A 24207-nucleotide genomic window follows, 5' to 3' on the forward strand; every position below is an offset into this window, starting at 1 on the left:
TGGGAAAACATTTTCCTAAACGACTTGTTTTCCTAAAATCAGCGGAAAACGACTTCCGTAACAAGTCTGCGGAAATCATTTTCCGGAAAAGAAGTCGACGCGCAACACAAGCGAATTTCACCCCAGCCTACGCCCTTGCCCACCCTCAAACGTAGTGAAGGAGCGCTGTTTCTCCATTATTTCTCCAGCTTGTTCCTCTCCAAATTTAGGGTTTCCATTGTTGTTCTTCTCATTCATATTCCTGTAAGAATTTCGAAGGTATGCTTTCAATAATTCTTCAAAATATTCATCTTTCACTTGCTTTTCTGCTGAAATACTTGCTCATGTGTTTGAATTTGACTTTACTTGGTGAATTTATGCATTGGATTCGATATTTTTTGGTAAATCTATGAATTGTGGCCTTTTGCTTTCGATAAGGATGAGCAAGCATGTGTTTCATTGTACTATGCACAGTTGAAATATGTGTGTGGTGTACAGAGATGAGCAACTGTGCACAATAATGTGAAAAACTTCAAGTCTCAACTGTATAGTGTTAGCTAGAAGCATGTACTAATGTATGGCACGCTGTTTTCAAGTTATTTTTTGATTAAAACGACAGTTCGATACATAAAATATATTCATCTAAAATTAGAGATCTTATTCTAAAGGATTATTTGATAGTGTGTGTAGAAATAATAGAAAAATATCAAGATCTAGTGGGGAGGGGTTGGGGGTGAAAGAGCATAGAAAATTATTTTCCTAAAAAAATTCCTTACTCACCAACCAAACACTAGAAATTGTTTTCCGGAAAATGTTTTCTACTCACTAACCAAACATAAGAAAACAAGTTAAAAATCAACTTGTTTTCCAAGAAAACATTTTCCAGGAAAACATTTTCCATGGAAAACATTTTCCTTCATACCAAACACACCCTTAGTATCCTTTTTTTCTTCCTAGGCTTTAGTTTAGTATCACTTTTTAGGGTTTAATGTTAAACCATTGGTTCTTTGTTTGTCCCATTTAGATATATACTCGCTATTGCAATGTATTCATAGTCCTGACATTTTGCCAAACTACTTATATTCTGGTTAGTTTTATGAAATGTTTATATATGTATTTAGTAATTTGTTTGTCATTCGAATAATTCTATTCTAGGATTAGTTTTCTGAATGTCTATATTTAGTATTAGTTCGAGGTCGCTTAGGCGACGTAACCCCTTTTAGAGTTACGTTTAAGTTTATTGAGTTCTGAATTTATTATTAAATTAGTTCAATTGTTTTAATTACTAAATTACCAATTTATAAGTCTAAGAAAAAGCTATTGAATTTGTCTGATCAAACTTGTACCTAATATCGTTTAAGTTGACTATTGAATTTATTGTAGCTCGTTTTGTTTATTGAATTACCAATTGAAAGGTCTAATTAAGCAAAAGTCATTGGATTTGTTTGATCTAAACTTGTACCTAATACTGTAACTCCGCTCTTGTTTCCCTTTTCATACAACACATGCACATCGATTTACCCTATCTATCTATCTTTTCTTCTTTTTTTAAATAAAAAAATTCCCCTAGTTGGCACGAGTATTATATATCATGAGAATAAGTACATGAGGGGGGCTTGACCTTACATCAACATACAACACAAAGGATAAAACTTTTATCCTTTCAAAAGGAGGGTTAGGAGATGACTATCTTCACACTAAACCCCCGCACATATAAGGAGTAAATTAGCCAACAAAAAAGTTCGCTACAAACCACACCCTTCAGGCCTCTTCAAACTTCATTTATGAGATTATGCTGAACATGTTATTGGTGTATACGTTGAATTAAAACTTTGAGGATCACAAAATAGATGAAAGCATCAAATAATATTCGCATAAATCAAAAGTAGTTTTAGGGTAGGTAGTGCCCTAAACTTAGAGCATATGCCATATCTGTTGGTACAACTTAAGACATATATAAAAGAAGAGACCGCAATCACTCGTTTAACACAATGGTCCTTTATTTGCATTTCCTTCATGTAATGCTATACTAATAATATATACTAGCTATACAGAATCTTAAGCAAAATTTGTTGAACAAATCTTTCATTTGCGAAAATTGGTGAAAAAAGTACTTGAGTCTAGTTAGTGTAATGGCAAGAAGTTAGTTCCCTTCTTTAGGTAAAAAGGGACCCACATCGATCCGTCATTTATGTGTAGTCTCTTTAATATGACTTGAACAATCTTCACCTCTTGAACTAGCATTTGAGATTAAGTTAGATCTAATGTCTATTTTTCACAATGTCCAATCCTAGACATACCTCCTCAAGGTAAATGATAGATTTGCGTAAACTCTATCCTTTCTATTGTCCAGAATCTGCTTTTGAGACTACATTGAGTTTGTTGTGTTGTTGTTACATGAGTGAGTATTGAAGAAATCTCACATCGGTCAATTATGGAATGGGTACTAATTAACTACTATCCATGTGTTTTAACTTAATTTCTATAGGCCATTTCTATAATTATCATATGTTCATATAACATAATTTATAATTATCTTTTAGGTGGCCTAATTATCTAGATATTTTATCTACCGCTTGAGAGGGCTAACTCGTATAGTAGAGGCCATCAAAACCTTTTCATAATATTCGTTGTCTGTTTTTTTATTAACGGGATAATTCATTGAATACGTTGGTAAAGTACATAATTATGGCACTACAAACCAATAAACAGGAAAATAAAAACAGATTAAGGAATTGATTGATCAAAAAGATTAGAAAAAATGTCTCAAGTCAAATCTAACTATATTGAGCATCAACGATTATTTCTACTCTAACCATTTTCAACATATATATTTTTGAACAATTACAATACTTCAACGCGGTCAATTACACACTTTAATATGATATTAAATTATTCAAAATCCATATCTCATGATCTCGACGTCATCCAGTGAATAAAAAGAATTTGCATTAGAAATAAAAGAACCAAATCTATATACGAGGAGACGTATAATATATAATCCCTCTTAGTATTAAGTATATCTTGAATTTTAAAAATAAGATGATCACACATTTTTCCTCGTTTAATTCATAATAAAAATATAAATACTGGTGGGTGACAAGTGACTGATAACTGAGACGTTGTGATGGTAGGGACAACTACAACAAGTGACAATTGATTGATTCTTAAATTACTTTTATCAAATTCTGCAATCACCTTTCATTGTTTTGGCATACCTTTCCATTTTTAGTAACTCCATCTTTCTAAGACTCTTCTCCTCCTCCAATATCTTATCACAAATCAAAATAAAAAATAAAAAATTGCACAATAAAAAGTTAACTTGACCTTTTAGGGTTTGAGTATTCAAGATCTCAAAAAAAAAGAAAAGAGAGTTATGGCTCGTGGTAAGATCCAGATCAAGAAAATAGAAAACCAAACAAATAGGCAAGTGACTTATTCAAAGAGAAGAAATGGGCTATTCAAGAAGGCTAATGAACTTACAGTTCTTTGTGATGCTAAAGTTTCAATTGTTATGATTTCTAGTACTGGAAAACTTCATGAGTTTATAAGTCCCTCTATCACGTAAGAAAACAACTTTATTTTATTTTATTTTTTTTCTTGAAATTTCGTGTGTATGTTGATTATTTTGATGTTGTTTATGTGTTGTTAGGACCAAGCAATTGTTCGATCTGTACCAAAAGACTATTGGAGTTGATATTTGGACTTCTCACTATGAGGTTTTAATTTCTTTGATTTCTCCTTTCTAAGATCTTTAACTTTCCCCTTTTTTGATTAAATTGTGTAACAAATTCATCTCATCTAACAAGTTTATTTTGTTTTAAATAGATCATACTTTTATTCACTTGATTTTGGGCTAAAGATGTAAAGATTCTTGAAATAATGGATGGTGATGAGATATGAATTACCCAAGATCTCTATCGATCCCCATGTTTTGATACAATAGTGAAGTTAGGAACTTTGTTAAAAGTGTTAAAGATTTTATATAGATCTGTAAAAAAATAATTTTTAAGGTGTACATATTACATTATTTTCTATATAATTTCGAGTGTTTAATAGATCATCTAAACCACTTCTTTGATATCATGTTGAACTGTATGTATGTCTCATTTAAAAGTTTAATTATTAGGAAGATTGTTTTACTTATAATTTTTTGAGGTACTTTCAGATCTATTAGTATTTGTTAAATATTGTGCAGAAAATGCAAGAGCAGCTGAGGAAGTTAAAGGATGTTAATAGGAATCTACGAAAAGAGATCAGGTTAGATATCTAGATCTTTAACAAGAATCTATGACTTTTTAATTTATTGATTAAAAATCTAAAAAAATTAATCTTTTTATTTTATTTTATTTTGTTTATTTATTGATATTATAATTAATGGATAGGCAGAGGATGGGAGAAAGCCTAAATGATCTGAACTTTGAACAGTTGGAAGAGCTCATGGAAAATGTGGACAATTCTCTGAAGCTTATTCGTGAAAGAAAGGTTAATTCCAATTATTAAACTAAAATTTCTAAAATTGAAATAATTCGTAATCGAATCACTTTATTGTTGTCAAGTGAATGTTTTGCAATTTTATTCTTACCTTTATGGGTAAAGAGGTTTTTTCTTCGATTGACCCTCGACAATCCTATTCATTTATATGAACATGAGACTGATCATACTGTGAATAAGCTCATAAAGACGGAATTTACTTGAATCTTGATCTAGATCAACTAAAAAAAGAAGGTATAGAGATACAATATGAGTTTAGATGAGCTTCAATAAATAACTCACATTTTCCCTTCAATTTCACTTGATAAGTAGCTTGCCGTTGGCATGTATCCCTCCCAAAATACATAGGACGTTTTTCGGGGGTCAAACTAACAAAATTTGTTCGACATTTTAAGATACTAAATTTAATCTAAATTCAGTTAGCTTGAAACTTTTGAAAGACGAAACGTAATAATAATTTTAGAATAAAAATAGTACATATGTATTGACAATTTTTTCTTTCTATCTTGGACTTTCAATTACTTCACTAGTCCTATGAAACTCAGCTTCTCTTAAGTAGACACCTATCATTCAAGAACTTGAGAGAATACATCTAAAGGCCGATTGAACGGGTGTAGATCTAAAGATCGGATTCTTCATCACTACGAGTGATGCATATTACTTATTACTATTGGTTCATCATGTCGATTCATGAGTATTTTGTTATGATGCATATTAGTTATTAATATAATTACCTCTTTTACCCAAAAAATAAATAAATAGAAAAGAGTAATCCAATGTGAGTAGTAATATCCTTAACTACCTTTTCATTTTTATTTGCTTGCCTTCCATAAAGTTGGTCATTTTCTTTATGTAAGCAATGCCTAACTTTATTTTATTTTTGTGAAAGAACAGTATAAGGTGATTGGCAATCAGATTGAAACTTACAGGAAGAAGGTAACAATATTGGTTGTCATCTTCTATTGAGCTTTTTTATTCCCCCTTCCTACTCAAAGGCGGAGCCAGAATTAGGAGTTTGGGGTTCTAAATTTTAGGACATATATATATATATATATATCACCTAGCTCCGCCTCTGTTCCCACTCCACAGTCCACACACAAAAAAAAAGAAAAAAAGAAAAAAAAAGAAGACGAATTCATATTTTGGTTGATTGCAGGTTAGGAATGTGGAAGAAATACATAGAAATCTCCTGCTTGAATTTGTAAGTGCTTAAAATTGTTAATATTTTGTTTGCATTGCATAGAAATTAAGTTTGTTTTTCCAATCATCCACAACCCCATTTTTGCCATATTGCTTGATAGAAGTAGTAGTTAGATGCGCATTTATCTATGATTTACACTGTTCTCTACATCTAGATAAACCTAGTACGTTTATCGGGTTCTTCAAAATGCTACCACATCCGTGTCAGATCCTCAAAAAGTATATTATTTGGGGAGAATTCGATACACACCTGTCAACATTTTTAAAAGTTCGACCAAGATAGAAGTAGGTGGTATAGTTGGTGTTTCTTTGCGGAAGAATGATGAAAATCATGTTTATGTTGAGAATAGCCATCCCCTATATTTTTGTGATCTTTCCACACAACCACTAAAAGACCTTCATATGGGCACGCAGGAATTTGGAATTCTACCGCTAACACATTTGATTTACTTCGTGCAAAATCTAGTATTTATACTTGTTTAGTGAATTTTGAAATAACATTACTAGAGTTTTACGACTGGTAAACACTATCATTTTCAACCTTAAGATTGTGGTGCTTTTGAGTTTAAAAGAAATTCAATACATGGTGATTAACTATCCTCAACCCAAGGATTTTCACAAAGGAAAAATACAACATCTTTATATATACGATGTGATTAATCGACAAAAATATTCATCTGAATCCCCTTTCCTTCCCTCTTTCTCCAACCCAACAATACATGATATTGATGATTGATTTTGAATGGTGCAGGATGCAAGACAAGAGGATCCATATGGTGGATTAGTTGAGCAAGAAGGAGACTACAATTCCGTGCTTGGATTCCCCACTGGAGGGCATCATATATTAGCCTTAGGCCTTCAACCAAACAACAATCATCATCATCATCTTCACAGTGGAGGTGGCTCTGATATTACTACTTTTGCTCTAGGTTGAGTAGTAATTAATTCACCTTATTGTAATATTATCATATTTTCCCCTATTATTAGTATATTGATGTATTCTAAATAATCACATGCAATGTTTCTTCACTAGACATGCATGAGAGTACTGACTATTCTCCTACTTTTGCTTAATTCAGTGTGTTAAAACCTAAAAAGAAACTATAAGGTTGTCAAACTCTATTGTTTTTGGATTGAAGTGTCATGTATCTTTTAATGTTTAATGTAATGTTTTAGTACTTTCTTATATATAAAGATCATGTGAAAGTATGGAAATGTTTTAATTTCTTAGTTTCGTGAAATGAATTTTATATCACCAATATTTATTACTTGAAATTATGTTGTTTTTCCCTTCATGTTGGTATGTTTGTTCAAAATTTTGAAGAAAATGAAATTAATCCTAAATTCTATCCCAAAAATTATTATTATTATTATTATAATTATTACACATGTATGATGTATCATAAGATCATAGTATTCACTAAAGTTATTGACTTAATTAGATCGAATTCGTATCTAACCTTCCAGCTTAGTTCGAATTATATATTTATATATTCTTGTAGAAAATGTAAGAGATTTTTGCACCTTTTAAAAAAATTTATCTCAGATAATAGCAAATGAATATGAATTTAATTACATGCAACATAAACAATAAAAAATTATATAGCCAACATAGAAGTAATTAATAAATGTTATTTTTGGGCTGCTATTGTTCAAGGCTCTCCCTTTCACAGTTTCACCACTTGCATCTTATATATTTTTAAAATGATCAGGTAGTGAGAATCTAAATAGATAGACATTTTTTTTTGTTATTGGAAGCTTAATTAAAACTCAAAATATTGCTTAATATAGTTGGAAAATGTTTAAATAAGTCACTATTTGTAGTAGTTTATGTTCATATATATAGGTACCAAATTTGAGTCACAATAATATTGTTTAGTATTATCAACAATATTAGAGCAAGGAAGCGTCATTTTTTTGCTCATGGTAAGTGGATATTCTTTAGTATTGATAAAAATTTAAGCATGTCCTATCATGAGTTCAAGTGCTTAATTGGAATAAATTATAATTTGAGTATCTTTACTCACAAGTTTAAATGATTGTCTAGGTATAAAGTTAAAAAAATGGCCTGATTCTATCTCTTTTAGTACCGTTTGAAGAAAGAATGGTTGAATTCTAATTTAGACCTTCTTTTTTTGTTTTCAAGTGACTTTCACTCCTTCTAATATAAACGTTGTGCGCTTAGTTGGAGCTTTTCACAGTCAAATTAGTCAAAGTCAAAGTCAAAGTTTTTTTAATTTTTTTTCTATTTCTAGCTGTCCACTCTAATTTACAAAATCCCAAATTTACAAAAATTAACTTCTAAGGAAATACTTTAAATGTGTTGATCTCTCCAAACTAGTATAAATAAGAACTTTTGTTAAGCTTATTTTCACTCACAAATATAAAATATTTCCCCTCTCTCACTCTCAAGAAAAAGTCATTTCTTCAACGCTGCTATGGTACCACAAAAAAAATGTTCTTTTTTGATTGTTTTTTTTGGTTTTCTTTTTAGTTGTTTTGATGTTTTATTCTTTAAGATGTATGATTTCACGTTGAATTAAGTTTTTTGTGTTTTGCTTATTTGAAAAGGTGCACATGTTTGATTATTTATTTTGATTTTTGTGATTTTTATTAGAAAAGGAATAATTATTCTTTTTCCTTTATTGCTTGTTTTTCTATATATGAGTGTACCTAACTCTAATTTGATCTAAAAAATGTGGTAGAATTTAATTAAAGAATGATAAATATAAATTTTTACATAATTTGTATTTCCCTAGAACTTTTTTTAATTGATTTTTTTGGCATGTTGGATGTTTAGGGTATCTCTGATGAAGTTCAAAAAGTTCAAGATCAAAAGCTTCCCATTTTCGAAAGTGTCCGTCCCAAAGATCCTACAATGCGCGATGGAGTTATCTGTTGCGTTATAAGCACGGAAGCCCTAGAAATTCCGAACAACGATCACATTATATTTCCTCCTATTAAAAGGTCGTCAACATCATATGCAAATCAAAAGAATGCAAAGAAGGCCAAGAAACAACATTGCAAGAAGTCCCGTTAGGAAATTCAAGTGCAACAAATACATTTCATGGAGCAAAATGAATTGTGTTTTACTTTTATTACTTGATTTGAATTTACTTTTCTTGTAAGGGAAATAGTCCCATGTTCAATAGCCTTAATAAATAAATATTCCCTAGAAAATGTTTTAGATGAGATTTGTCATTTTAATTTTTGGTATTTGGTATGACGATAGTTATTTTATTTTCATAAAATATTAATGGAAGATCAATGACTTTACTTATGGGCATAAAAACACACTCATTCATGTTACATATATCTATTCTATCATTTCGAATGAGGAAATGTTTTAATTTCTTAGTTTCGTAAAACAGATTATTTTTCTTTTCTCCATGTCAGTAGGTTGTCATGATACAATGTCTACTTTATGCTCAATATCTTTATTTCTATTTTAGACAAATACGGTGTCAAAATTTAAATTATATGGGTTCAAAATTTGTATCCAAAATGAACCAATACCCCAAATCACATATGAAATAAAACTAATCCTAAATTCTATCCCAAAAATATTATTATTCTTACTTATGATCTTTATCACTTGCATCTATATATATATATTGAAATGATCAGAGGTAGTGAGAATATAAATAGATAGGCTTTTCTTTGTTATTGAAAGCTTAATTAAATCTCAAAATACTGCTAATATAGTTGGAAAAAGCTCAAATAAGTTACTATATAGCAATATTTTATGTTTATATAGGTACTATCAAATTTCAGTCACAATATTGTTCAATATTGGTATAAATTTGAATAAGTTACTAACAATTTATGTTTATCAACAATATTAGAGAAGGAGGCTTCATTTTTTATTTTTTTTGTGAATGGTAAGTGGATATTGTTTAGTATTAGCAAAAATTTAAATAAGTAACTAACAATTGTTTTTATATATTTTTCAAGCATATCTTATAATGAGTTCAAGTGCTTAATTGGAATAAATATAATATGAGTGTTTTTAGACTTTCTTTTTGTATAGTTTGAGGAAAGGAAGGTTGAATTCTAATTTAGACTTTCTTTTCTCATAGTCAAGTGACTTTCGCTTCCTCTAATCTAAACTATATGCGCCTATTTGGATCTTTTCACAGTCAAAGTGAAAGTTTTTTTTTTTGGAAAAAAGTTTTTAAAAAAGTTCTATTTCTGGCTGTCCAAGCTAATTTACAAATTCCCAAAAATGAACTTCTTAATTGGACTACAAATATTATCTAATGAAACACTTTAAATGTATCGGTCTTTCCAAACTAGTATAAATAAGAGCACTTGTTAAGCTTATTTTCACTCACAAATATAAATTATTTCTCAAGAAAAAATCATTTCTTCAACGCTGCTATGGTACCAAAAATAATATATTTATTTTTTGATTATCTTTTTGGTTTTCTCTTTTAGTTGTTTTGATATTTTATTCTTTAAAGAGTGTACATATGTTTTTTTAGTGTTTAATTGGGAATGATTTAATTTCTTGTTGAATTGAGTTTTTCGTGCTCTACTTTTTTTGAAAAGGTGCACATTTGTTCCCGTGATTATTTATTTTTTTCATTCATAAATTGTTTTTTGTCATTTCTATTTGTAGAGGAAATTTTATTTTTTTTTCCTTTATTGCTTGTTTTTCTATATCCGAGTGTAGATAGCTCTAATTTGATCTAAAATGTTAATTATTTGGTAGAATTAAATTAAAGAATAAATATAATCTGTAGAACATTTTTTTAACTTTTCATTGATATTTTTTTTTTGGCCTTTTGGATGTTTAGGGTATAACTAACGAAGTTCAAAAAGTTCAAGAACAAAATCTTCCCATTTTCGAAAGTGGTCGTCCCAAAGTGATAGATGATCCTACAATGCGCGATGGAGTTATCTATTGTGTTATAAACACATTATATTTCCTCCTATTAAAAGGTTATTAACATCATCTGCAAATCAAAAGAATGATAAGAAGGCTAAGGAACAACATTGCAAGAAGTCCCGTTAGGAAATTCAAGTGCAATAAATACATTTCATGGAGCAAAATGAATTGTATTTTACTTTTATTACTTGATTTGAATTTACTTTTCTTGTAAGGGAAATAGTCCCATGTTCAATAGCCTTATTAAATAAATAATATTCCCTAGAAAATGTTTTAGATGAGATTTGTCATTTTAATTTTTGGTATTTGGTATATCGAAAGTTCATGAAATATTAATGGAAGATCAATGACTCTACTTATGGGCATAAATTGAGTTTTTTTACGATTATTTTAACTTTTAACTTCCTACTTATTACTTGCTAAAAAGTGTTCAAAGTTTTATAGCTATAGATCCACAAAAAAAAAAAAAAAAAATTGATCGGTAACTAGTACAAAATTAATTATTAAAGTGAAATTAAGAAAAAAACATACTAATATTCTAACTGTATGATTTATACTAAAGTTTAACGTATGCATATGCATGGTAGACACATTTTTTAATTGAAGTGTTATGCATCTTCTAATGTTTAATGTACTTTCTTATAAAAATCACGTGAAAGTATGAAAATGTTTTAATTTCTTAGTTTCGTAAAATAAATTATTTTTCTTTTCTTCATGATACGATGTCTACTTTATGTTCAATACGTACGTTTTTATGAATCTTTATTCTATAGGTACTATCAAATTTCAGTCACAATATTGTTGAGTGTTAGTAAAAATTTGAATAAGTTACTAACAATTTATGTTTTATCAACAATATTAGAGCAAGGGAGCTTTATTTTCTTGCTCATGGTAAGTGGATAGTGTTTAGTATTGGCAAAAATTTAAATAAGTTACTAACAATTGTTTTATATAGTTTTAAAAAATATTTTATCATGAATTCAAATGGTTAATTGGAATAAATTACAATTATGAGTGTCTTTACTCACAAATTTAAATGGTTGTCTATGTATTAAGTTCAAAAATCGGTCTGATTCAATCTCTTTTTGTATAGTTTGGAGAAAGGAAGATTGAATTCTAATTTAGACCTTCTTTTCTTGTAGTCAAGTGACTTTCACTCCTTCTAATCTAAATTATGTGTACCTATTTGGAGTTTTTCACCGTCAAAGTCAAAGTCGGAGTTTTTTTTTTTAGAAAAAGGTTGATTTTTTTCCATTTCTAGCTACGCAAGCAAAATTACAAAATGCCAATTCCCAAAAATTAACTTCTTAATCGGATTACCAATATTATCCAAGGAAATACTTTAAATGTGTTGGTCTCTCCAAACTAGTATAACCTAGTTATGTTTTAGATGAGAAGTGATTTTAATTTTTAATGTTTGGTATGACGAAAATAATTTTATTTTCATTGAAATATTAATGGAAGAAATGATTGTACTTATGGGCATAGATCATTTTTCCTACGTCTATCTTAACTTTTAAACATTTTAGCTATTACTTGCTTAAAATGTTCAAAATTTCTTATAGATATATATAAAAAAAAATTGACCGGTAATTTGTACAAAATTATTCTCTATACAACATGTTGAATTGTATTGACCTAGGGAATTCTAGATTTTTGACAAGAACTCTTGACTTTTTAATTTATTGATTAAAAATGGATCTTTTTCTCTTTATTTTATTATTGTTAATTACTGATATTAAAGAATGAGAGGAAAATTTTTGTAGTTGGAAGATTTTTGCTATATAATTCTTATTTGCTAGAACGTTGTTTAATTATTGTCACAGTTCTTTAATGTATTTTATCCTAAAAACACTATGATTTTTGCAGTTGGAAGATTTTTGCTATATAATTCTTATATGTAATGTAATGTTTACTTTTTTATAAAGATCACGTGAGTATGGAAATGTTTTAATTTCATAAGTTTCGTGAAATGAATTTTATATAAGTGATATTAATTAGTTGAAATTATGTTCTTTTTTAATACATATTGATAGGTTTTTCATGATATCATATCTACTTTTATGTCCATTATATATGTTTTAGTTCTATCTTTGACTAATGTGGTTCCAAAATTTAAATTATATGGATCTTAAATTTTATGAGATGTATTGTGCTGATAACTAAGTTATATGTGATACGGCATGTATGGGGATATCTCTATAAAGAAATGGATCTTAGCCTAATTCAACATCAAAATCTATCTCATAAGGAGAGGATTGTCTTAAAAAAAAAATCATCCCACCCCTAAAAGATCTTAGGCCTAATTCATAAATTTAATTTTATATATAAAAATAAATAAATTACAAACTTGAAATTAAAATCCTACTTTTTGAAAAAATTGAAATTCAAATCATAATTTGAAATTAAAATTTTGTCCAAATTTTATAAACAAACACTAATTTCAAATTAAACTTCTCTCTAAATCTTTTTATCAAATGTTTTATTTGTTTCATAATAGCTCATTTCTTAATTAATATATTATGTTAGTAACTACATTTATAACTCTACTATTTATATCCTTTGGTTTGATTTTAAAATTGAGCCTAAATAAGAATAAAAATCATACATGATTATGATAAACCAAAAAGGGAAATGATCACTTGAGCATATATAGAAAAACTTTAAATTTTATTTTGACCTTCAAATTATAATTTATTTCAATAAGCACTTAAATATACACGACAATATTTCTATCAGATATTTTAGAATTAAATTTAAATTGACTTCTACTTCTCGCGGTCAAAACAATATTTACAAAATTTAATGAGAATATTATCTAATATAGAAATACTTTAATTGCACTGTCCCTCCAAGCTATTATAAATACAAGCTTGTTAATTAAACAAATATCAAATATTTTTCTTCACTTCACTCCAATAAAAAAAAAATGGGATCTCTTTCACCAAGTTCTTCATGGACCCCTCAAGATGACCTTTTGCTTATCAACGCTGTTATGGTAACAAAAAAAATACTTTTTCTTACACTTGTTTTGATGTTTTATTCTTTAAAGAATGTATGCTTTTTAGTGTTTATTTTTCATTCCGAATTTGATTCTTGTGATTTTCATTTGAAGGATATTTGTTGATTCATTTGTTTTGTATCTTGTTAATTGGTTGTTTTTGTAATTTTGCGTGGATAACTTTTTTTTTATCTTGGATTTATCAGAAACAACATTTTTGTCCCTATTAAGATAGGAGTAATCACTGAATATATTTTACCCTCGATTGTCTGATTACACTTGATATGTAATTGTTGTCTTCGTCTATTTGAAGGACCAAAGGACTAGATCTTTTTTTTTTTTTGGGTGATTTACTGTGCAGGTTAGTGAATGTGTTTTTTTTTTTTTTGGAAAAAAAATGAGATAATGCGTATGGAGTTTAATTTATGTTTTTTTGGGTAAATAGAGATGAAATTGAATTCAAATCGGAAATTTCCTTGAATCTAATACTTAATTGTCTAGTTATTTTTTCTTGCTTATTATGTCTTATTTGTTTCTAATAGTATTTGTAGTATTTATTGTGAAATTATGAGAAATTAATTAAATAAAAAATTTCTATACTCAATTTATTCTAATTTATTAGAAGAGGAATTATTATTATTTTCCTTTATTGTTTGTCAATATCTGAGTATATTTTTGTCTGATTTCTCCTAAAATTTTATTTATTTGGTAGAATTAAAGATTGAATGATTATAAAATGTTAACTCCGTAGATAATTTTTTTGAACGTTTCATTAATTTAATTTGTTGACATATTAATTTATTTCTTTTCTAGACTGGTGCTTCTTTGGAATTACTTTTACGGAGATTTAATGATCAAGAATTGCAAGCTCGTTGGCGAACTCTCCTATGTAGCCTAGATGAGAAAGAAATACGCATGCAAAATACATTAGTCCCTCTTGTTCGCGATGGGGCCGACACATTAGTTCCTCTTGTTCGCGATGAGGCTGACACATTTGTCTCTCTTATTCATGATGAGGCTAATACATTAGTCCCTCTTGTTCGTGATGGGGCAGATACATTAGTCCCTCTTGTTCGCGATGGGGCAGATACATTAGTCCCTCTTGTTCATGATGGGGCCGATACATTTGTCTCTCTTGTTCGCGATGGGGCCGATACATTTGTCCCTCTTGTTCGCGATGGGGCCGACACATTAGTCCCTCTTGTTCGCGATGGAGCCGACACATTAGTCCCTCTTATTCGCGATGAGGCTGACACATTAGTCCCTCTTGTTCGCGATGGGGCAGATACATTAGTCCCTCTTGTTCGCGATGGGGCTGACACATTTGTCCCTCTTGTTTGTGATGGGGCTGATACATTAGTCCCTCTTGTTCGCAATGGGGCGGATAGAATGGATACATCAGGTTATGATATATCGACTACTATCATCTCATCATCCAGCATGAGAGATCAAATCTCACGTTGTATTGATGATGAGTTATCATTGCCTTTTATGGGACTTGATGAAAATGATGAGACGTTTGATGTGAGCTCATTCTTGTTGGATACTCCTTATGAGGAGAGTGACATGATTGATAAGAATAAGGATGTATCTGAAATTCCAAAAGCCCCAGATCAAGAGGTTTATATTCCTGATGGTGCTTGTTCTAGAGAGTTGAGTGACAAGTATGTTGATCCTGCTAATCCTGAAATGCGTGATGGAGTTATTTGTTGCACTCTAAACACCGAGGTCCTAGAGGTTCCTCAAAATGACAACGTTTTTCTTTTGCATTGATAACATCAATGTTTCTCGTGAGTTGTGCCCTATTCCTGGAAGAGGTGTTGATAAATAGAGCAAGACCTTGCTTATAAGGGAAATGCTATGGATTTCGATATAGTCCTAGAGGAAATTATAGTATTTTGCTGATCCCTCAAGCTCCAATGCCAATTCAATATGACGTGGGGTCATATTGAATTGACATTGGAGTTCGGGGGTTTTGCAAAACACCATAATTGCCTTCGAGGCCAGGTCGAAATCCCATAACTTCGATGCCTATTTAGTATGCAAGAGCAGTCAAGGAAGCTAGAGGATGTTAATAGGAATTTATGAAGAGATATAAGGTAGAAACTGAATTCCTAAAAAATCTATGGTTTTTAGTATGGAAATGTTACTTATCTTTTAATGTTTAATGTAATGTTACTTTCTTATAAAGATCAAGTGAGTATGAAAATGTTTTAATTTCTTAGTTTCGTGAAATGAATTTTATATAAGTGATATCAATCCATTGTTATTATCTTATTTTCTTCATGTTTGTGAGTTTATCGTGATACGATGTCTACTTTATGTCCAATTTTCATGTTCTTTATGAATCTTTTAGTTCTATCATAGAGTAATGCGGTGCCAAAATTTAAATTATATGAATTACATTTTAAATTTTATAGGATGTCGAAATTATGTGTTACACCGTTAGTAAATAAGTTCCATTGGAGTAGTGGGGGATATATAAAAGAGAAATGAAATTAATTTGGGTCTAATTCAATCCTAAAATCTACTTTATGAAGGGAGGATTGCCCAAATTGTATAGAAAGTCTTTCCAACCCTAAATGAATGAATGATGTGGGACTTTTTTTTTTTTTTTTTTTGGTTAAAAAAGAGATATTTTATTTATATAAATTTCAAAATAGTTACGTACTATTTTTCAAAGGCAAGGCCGAAAAGTGGCCACTAGCACTATCTTCCACAAATTTTCACATGTTTGAGCATGGAAAAGATTCAAGACTCATACACGAGGGAACAAAGACATGATCAAGTTAATATAATTATGCTTACTCTAATTATAGATTAAACTCTTAGATGGAATGATGACACGAGTCAAAACATACCATCGCATTGAGACTGCAATGTATAGTTGAAAAGGAATGGAAGTAAAAGAAGTAATTTCTCAATTAAGATAGGTACATTATATGTTTGTCATCTTGAAGGATGAAAATTTGTTACTTTATCATGTTGTAATAAAATTTAGTAGGTTTAATATAAGTTGATTTCTTTGAATGAGAGTTTTTATTATAAGATAGGGGCAGCTTTTAGGCTCATCTTTAATTTTTCTACCACTTTCAAGAAAATGTAGTTTTCTTCACTATTTTCTTTTTTTTTATAGCTGGACTTTTTTTTTGTGGTTAAAACAGAGATATTTTATTTATATATAATATGCATCATTACACAATCAGTGGCCTGAGATATTACAGACGTTTAGTTTGTCTACTACATTACAGACATCTAGATTAGCTACTACATAATCATTAGTACTATCCGATTGAAGAGGTGGCACTAATACCTCAAATCAAACAAAAGATAAAACTAATTTAAAATTCTACTCCGAAATTATTATTCTTACCCCATCATATTAATTGATCGTAGTATGGTTTCTTAATTATGAGCATCCGGGGTTTGACTCTTACCTTTGATGATAGTATGTGAAGTATTCACTAAAGCGATAGCCACTGTTCAAAATTGAACTGTATAAAATTTGCTCGCAAGTTTAAGACGTTGTATATATATATATTCACTAAAGCGATCCTAGTATGGTTTCTTAATTTAGTTTTTTTTTTAAAAAAAATGATAATCTACTTTTTGGAGAATTTTAAGATTTTAAATTATGTTTTGAGATTTATTCAATTATATATATAAACTCTAAATTCAAGTTAAAAATTTAAATTTAAGCTTCAAATTGCGTGGCCGGACGCATACCTAAACTTCTCTTTAAAACTGTTTAAAAAATATTTGATTTGACCTTCAAATTACATGTTCAAACTTGTCCTTAAACTTCTCTAAGAAATGTTTGATTTTTTTTTATAATAAAAGTACATTTCTTAATTACATCTATAACTCTACTTTTTATATCCTTTGATTTAATTTTGAAAGTGAGCCTAAATAAGAATAAAAATTATACATAATTATCAGAAATAAAAAACGAAAATCAATCACTTGTTGAACATATCTAGAAAAACTTTAAACTTCACATTCTATTTTGACCTTTGAATTATAATTTAATTATGTTACCTAAGCACTTAAATACATAACAAAATATTTATATCAGATATTTTCGATTTAAATTTAAATTGACATCTATTCCTAGCAGTCCAAATCATATTAATGAGAATATTATCTTCTATAAAGAGAAACACTTAAATGTTCGTCCCTCCAAGCTAATATAAATACACATGCTTGTTAAGGTTATTTTCACTCACAAAATAAAAAAAAGTATTTCCTCTCTTTTATTCTAAAAAAAATGGCTAATTATTTTGTTTTGTTTTGTTTTTTGAGTTCTAAAACAATGGGAGTTCTTTCACCTGGTTACGTTCTTCATGGACTTTTCAAGAGGACTTTATGCTTATCCACACTGTTATGGTAACAAAAAATATATATTTCTTCTTTTTTTTTTCCACTTGTTTTGATGAATTGAGTTTTGATGGTTTGTTTCTTTAAAAATTTTAATTATTTTTTTCCAGTCAGAATTTGATTTTTGTGATTTCTATTTGAAGGATTACTTAATCTATGTTACTATTTTTTGCTTCATTTGAAATTCTGCGTCGATAACATTCCTTTTGAGCCAAGATATATCGAAACAATTTCTCTTCCCCTATGAAGATAGAGATAAGGTCTAAAGCTACCATGCCTATTCAGTATGACCCTAGTACACGTTAATTAGAAGTATGTTAAGAAAGTCAATAATGAACAAGACTACACTGAGTGAGTGTGCCGTTGTTATTTGGAAGATATTGTTGATTTACTAGTTCCTTTATGGTAATTAACACTAATGGAGGAAAAATTTACTTATGAATGTAATCATTTTTCTATAATATATCTATCTTTTAACTTTTATATTATACTTGCCTCTATTAACACTTTGGCGTTTTTTTAAATTAATTTGTAGTATTCAATAGTTTAATCTAAAACACTCTTTTAGTTGCTAATATTATTATTAGATATTTTTGTCTGAAAATTGCTTGCTACTCACCAAACTAAACACGAGAAATTATTATTGAGGAAAATAGTTTTCAAGAAAAACGTTTTCTATGGAAAATGACTTTCGTCATAACATAGTTAATGGCTCCTAACCTAAATGTTGATGAGTGATGACTTGATTGTAGTTAAATAAGTCATTACATGTCCAACTAACATCACTCTTAACTTTGGATCTGAGCTCTTGCATTGTTTTTCGAGGCTCTCTAATGGTATAGTCGAGGTACAAGCAAGGTTGTGCACTATTATCACAAGAAATGAATAGAATTTATAAGTTTTTTGGAACACTCTCAAAAAGGTGCTAACAAGTGCATGTCTTGAGAGTCTTTTAATAGCTTTTCAAGTGTTTTCATAAAATTATTTTCGTTTACTATGAACTCTACTGCAGAAGCTATTTGTTGATAATATATAAAAATGTCATCTTTATCCTATTTGGACTTAAAAAAGAAGAAGAAATCTTCTTTATCATAAAAAAAATAAATATATGCAAGTCTGACTCTCTATTGAAAACACAATAGTCAGCACCCACATGTGATCATGCAGAAGACCTAGATCCCCAAAAAGAAGCTTCAATTCTATTCATTCTTTTTATCTCTTGACATAGTTATATATATTAATATTCTGCTTCGATAAACTTATTTTTTTAGTTGAGAGTCTATCGAAAATTACTTCTTGACTTCACAAAGATAGTGATTGGATATATTGTTGTCATAGTTGTTATTGTACAGTTATATTAATAGCCTATTCAATCCAAAATGAGTTGGATTGACTATATGAATTCTTATTATTTCGTTTAACTTTGTCTCAAACTAATAATATATGAGATTTCTTTATATATTTTTATCGAGGTATAAATCTCTAACATGAAAATACTTAAAGAACAAGATTACAATATATCTTAATTAATTAGTATCGTCTACAACAACACATACCTAGTATCTCACAGTCGATAATAACAAGATTACAATATATCTTAAACAATTCATGATGAATTAATTGTTTCATGTTATTACTCTCCACGTTCATTTCTAGATCCAAAAGCTCATAAACCTAAACCTAGAAAATGAAAATGCAGTTTTTTCTTCATTTTTTTTCATTTTTCATCTTCTTTGTATTATTAGCACAATGCAAAACTCATCCTATTGATATACAAGGACTTCAAAATCTCAAAAATGGAATAAACCCAAAATCCATTAAACCCGGTTCATGCTTAAACTCATGGAACTTCACTATAGACCCATGTGATCACATTTTCACCGACCGGTTCACCTGCGGTTTCCGCTGTGATCTCATCGTCTCCGGTTTTTATCGAGTCACTGAAATCAGCCTAGACCAAGCCGGTTACTCCGGTTCATTGCCTAATTCATTCAACCTCCCTCATCTCGAGATTTTAGATATGTCGTATAATTCCCTCTCCGGTTCAATCCCGAATTCATTTTCAAATCTAACTCGTCTCCGGCGGCTCAGTCTTTCGAAAAACTCGTTCACCGGTCCAGTTACTTCTTCTATCGGTTCTCTATCCCGTTTACAGGAACTATTTCTCGATAACAACAAATTCACCGGTTCAATCCCGGAAAGTTTTAATGGTTTAATCAATCTGAATCGATTCGAGCTTCAACAAAACAATATCTCCGGTGAGTTACCTAATTTGAATCAGCTCGGAAATCTGATCTTCTTAGATTTAAGCAATAACAGACTCGCCGGAAATTTCTTCACGACAAATTTACCTGATTCGATGATTGAACTCTCAATACGCAACAATTATTTACACGGCGAGTTTCCGTTGAACTTCGAAGAGTTGAAGTTCCTACAGGTGTTAGATCTGAGCCATAATTTGTTTTCCGGGATGATTCCGGCGGTGTTATTTCATCACTCATCTCTTCAGCAGCTTACACTTTCTTACAATAACTTTACGTTTTTGCAAGTGCCGGAAGATTTAGTGCTTCGAAGTAAGCTTATAGCTATTGATCTGAGTTACAACAATTTGCATGGCTTATTGCCGGCGTTTATGGCATCGATGCCGGAGCTGTCGGCTCTGAATTTGGAGCATAACAAGTTTACCGGCGTGATACCGATACAGTTTGCAGTAAAAGTTGTGGCTCCGAGGAATCATACGGCGTCGTTTGAGAGGTTATTGCTGGGTGGAAATTATTTGTTTGGGCCGATTCCTGGGCCTTTAATGGGCCTAAAGCCTGGTTCTGGAAATATTAGTTTGGTGGATAACTGTTTGTATATGTGTCCAGATTCGGTATACATTTGTCATGGTGGGTATCAGAAGTCTTTATTGGATTGTAAAAAGTTTGGGCCTAGGATTCCTTGAGTTGTGTTAGGCCCAAAATGGAATCATGTAAGCCCATTTGTATATCTTTGACCAATGTTTTTAGGACTTAGGTATACTTTACAGCTTTAATTATATAAAAATAATGGTGGTTTATCTATTAACAATAAAGAACTAAATGTTAATTTTGTGGCCTTTTATATAAGGTAAAGAGGCTTGCAAGTTTTGTCTTTTGAATTTTAAAGCTTGTATGAGGTTTACTTCATTGTGTTCCTCTTGTAGTATCGATGGAGGATCAAAAATTTACTCGACTCCATATATTTGTAACATAGGTAATAATATTATTGGAACTCATTTGAATATAATTAACTCGTTTACGTGCACCCTTGTGAATCAATCCATTAATACAGTTGGTGCTAAAATATGAATTAAGGGTGTAATTACTTTTCTACATATTATTAATAATAATAATAGACTCCAAATTACAAAAGAGAGGATGCAAAATGCGAAGAACCACTAAAGATAAGTACTACTACATATTCTTCAAGATATTTTAGCAGTAGTATTCAACTAGGATTAGGGCACTACCTTTTTTAACGATCTATCAGTGTAGTTTGACTAGTCTAAAATTTGAGAAAAAGGGTCAAGAAATGGTCATCACATCAAGTGTTTATTTTACTTTTTTGTTGATTACACGTTTTCTCTTGTGACATCTAATATACCAAGAACAAAAGCTTATTTTTTCATAAAATCGAAACTTTTATTTTAATTTTGGAATTAAGTAATTACTAATACTTTGTATAGTACAATGCTAAATGATGAAATCAAATTTAACTTGGACGTCTGGTTCACAAAATTTAATCTAATAAACTATACATCACATATAAAATTTTAGGATGTAGAAAAGTTGTAGAAAATACTCCTTTAATTTACCTTGTTATATACCTTCATTAATTAATATTTTTCATATCGTCAAATCATAAATCATGGAACAGGAATAGAACAAGGACAACTCTTCTTGTTGTAGAACAAACAGTGACAGCGTTTTTCATGGCGATGACTCTTTTCTTCATGAGTGCATTAACGTTCGCATTAATTTGCTAAAATTTATCACATACTAACGTTCACAGGATTCATGGAATGTACACAAGAACATGATTAAACTATAACAATAAACACGGTATTTTATTTATTTTATTTTATTTCTCATTTGGTGGCTGAAATAGCTATAGTTGAGCCGTGAGTGGTACAAATTTTCTGTGTTGCGGATTGCAAACGTATCATGCATTTTCTTCTAGTAGATAGATTATTGATTTGTTAATTGATATTTCTTGTGTTGATTATTGTTAAGCATGCCTCAAGTCTATTGCGCCTCGTAAGGCGCATAGGTACCCGCGCTTTGTTATCCTAATTTAAGTGTTATCCACTCTACAGTTTAAATGTTATCCTTTTGATTTTAAACTTATTTTTGTTGTCCTTTTAGAATTTTTGATCAACTTTTTTGCTCTTTGGCTCCGGACTCGTTAGTTGTACAATCTATTTGAGGAGTATTAAGTTATATACAATTAACACATGAAAATTCATGGCATTAGTAATGCAAGAGTTTTAAAATTTAATACATTCATTAACATAATTAAAGAAACAATTGTCCCTCAAATCATTTTCACAACCATTCTACACCCTCCGTCCCATTCTAGTTAACCGTTTGTTTTAACACGTATATTAAGAAATCATAAATAAGAAGATAAGTAAACTAATTCACCCCTTAGAAAAATATTGGAAATTTTACAAACAAATATAAACATTTTCAAAAAGAATTAATTGTAAGGGTATTATAGGAAAAGTTTAATTAATGTTTCTTGATTTAGTAAGGTGGACAACTAAATGAGACAACTATTTTTAATAAGATAATCAACTATTGTGAGACAACTATTTTTAATAAGATAATCAACTATTATGAGACAAAGAAAATATCATATTTGTGGAAGATATTTTTATAAACAAATATTTTGTAGATGAGCTACAATAATTTGCATGACTTATTGCCTGCATTCATGGCGTCGATGCCCCAACTCTGAATTTAGAGCATAACATGTTTTCCGGCATGATAATTATGTCTTATTTGCTTGGGCCTATTCTTGGGCCTCTACTGGCCTAAAACCCGATTCTGATGATGTTAATTAAGTGGATGTGTGTTTGTATATCAGTATAGATGTGTATATTGTCGGGTTGATTCGGGTTTTTCAAATATCAAACCAAATCATTTGTGTGGTGTGACAATTTGTTATGATTTAATTAAAAGAACTTAAGCAAAAAAATTATTTATCCAGATAGTAATAGTGGGAGCGAAACTAGATTGGGGATCTGATTGAGCCTTTATATATAAAAATGATAATATTAATAACATAAATTAACTTGTCGTTTCAAAGATACTTTGAAGTGGTAATCGGGCTCCAATGGTCTTACTACAACTTCAAACTACACCTTACATTAGTTTGACCCAATTGTCATAATTTTTGCGTTCTTTATGTTATAGTGGGATCTAATCCGATATAGCGAAACTAGACTGGAGATCTGATTGGGCCTTTATATATAAAGATGATCAAATTAATTACATTAATTACCAATGATAATATCGACTAGTCCAAAATTTGAGAAAAAGGGTCAAGAAATTTTAGAAGTAATTATTTAGGGGCCGTTTGGCCATAGATTTCCCAAGTAAAACTTGGGAAAAATTTGGCAAATATTGTTTGTCTATACACTTTCTCATTATTTGGCAAATTTTTTTGGCAAATAACCCAAATTCCCAAATACTAGTTTTTTCTAGTATTTGGGCCAAATCTCATTATTTAGGAAAGTTTTAAAAATTCAAATTTAACACAAACTTTTATCTTTTACAAAAACACTTTATTTATTAACACCAACCAACTCAATCAAATCTCCATCTGCTAACTAACTCAATTAATAATTTTTTCTATTATAAAGAGCATACATGTACAAGAGCTTTTATACCCATGCATCTTTTTTAACGATGCGACTATTTACTGTAATGATGCTTTTTGATTTTGTTGCGGAAGTCATGAATCTTGTTACGCGACATTTCTATTTTGCTATGTAATACAAATTTATGGTTAGTTTTGATAGTTTTAAAAACTTATGGGCATAAGTCATATTTCTTAAAAAATTGAAATATATTTCCCAAATACTATGGCCAAACACATGGTGAAATTTCACCCAAATCTTCACCCAAATAATATTTGCCAAATATATTTGGAAATCTATGGCCAAACGCTAGCTTAATTTAAAGCTAATAAGCAAATCCTCTTTATTTATTTATTCCATAAAGCTACAAAAGTGATTTTT

General features: G+C 29.8%; 2 protein-coding genes across 2 annotated transcripts; both read left to right on the top strand.

The window, feature by feature from the left end:
- Nucleotides 1-3322: 3322 nt before the first annotated feature.
- On the top strand, nt 3323-6807 carry LOC102582470 (floral homeotic protein PMADS 1-like). Its single transcript, NM_001288397.1, is given in 7 exon segments — nt 3323-3543; nt 3632-3698; nt 4178-4239; nt 4365-4464; nt 5368-5409; nt 5630-5674; nt 6425-6807. Coding segments are annotated over 7 exon segments (687 nt in total). The 5' UTR covers nt 3323-3355; the 3' UTR covers nt 6608-6807.
- Nucleotides 6808-19526: 12719 nt separating this feature from the next.
- LOC102600755 (LRR receptor-like serine/threonine-protein kinase FLS2) lies at nt 19527-21027 on the top strand. The gene has a single exon (XM_006342167.2). The coding sequence runs from the start codon at nt 19630-19632 to the stop codon at nt 20884-20886; it is 1257 nt and encodes a 418-aa protein (XP_006342229.2). The 5' UTR covers nt 19527-19629; the 3' UTR covers nt 20887-21027.
- The last annotated feature ends 3180 nt before the right edge of the window (nt 21028-24207 follow it).

This window comes from Solanum tuberosum, unplaced genomic scaffold (genome assembly GCF_000226075.1).
Source record: "Solanum tuberosum cultivar DM 1-3 516 R44 unplaced genomic scaffold, SolTub_3.0 scf00032, whole genome shotgun sequence".
NCBI classification, from domain to species: domain Eukaryota; kingdom Viridiplantae; phylum Streptophyta; class Magnoliopsida; order Solanales; family Solanaceae; genus Solanum; species Solanum tuberosum.

What these genes read in the sequence shown, in the direction of transcription:
- LOC102600755 (XM_006342167.2), top strand. Translation starts at nt 19,630, where the DNA reads ATGAAAATGCAGTTTTTTCTTCATTTTTTTTCATTTTTCATCTTCTTT.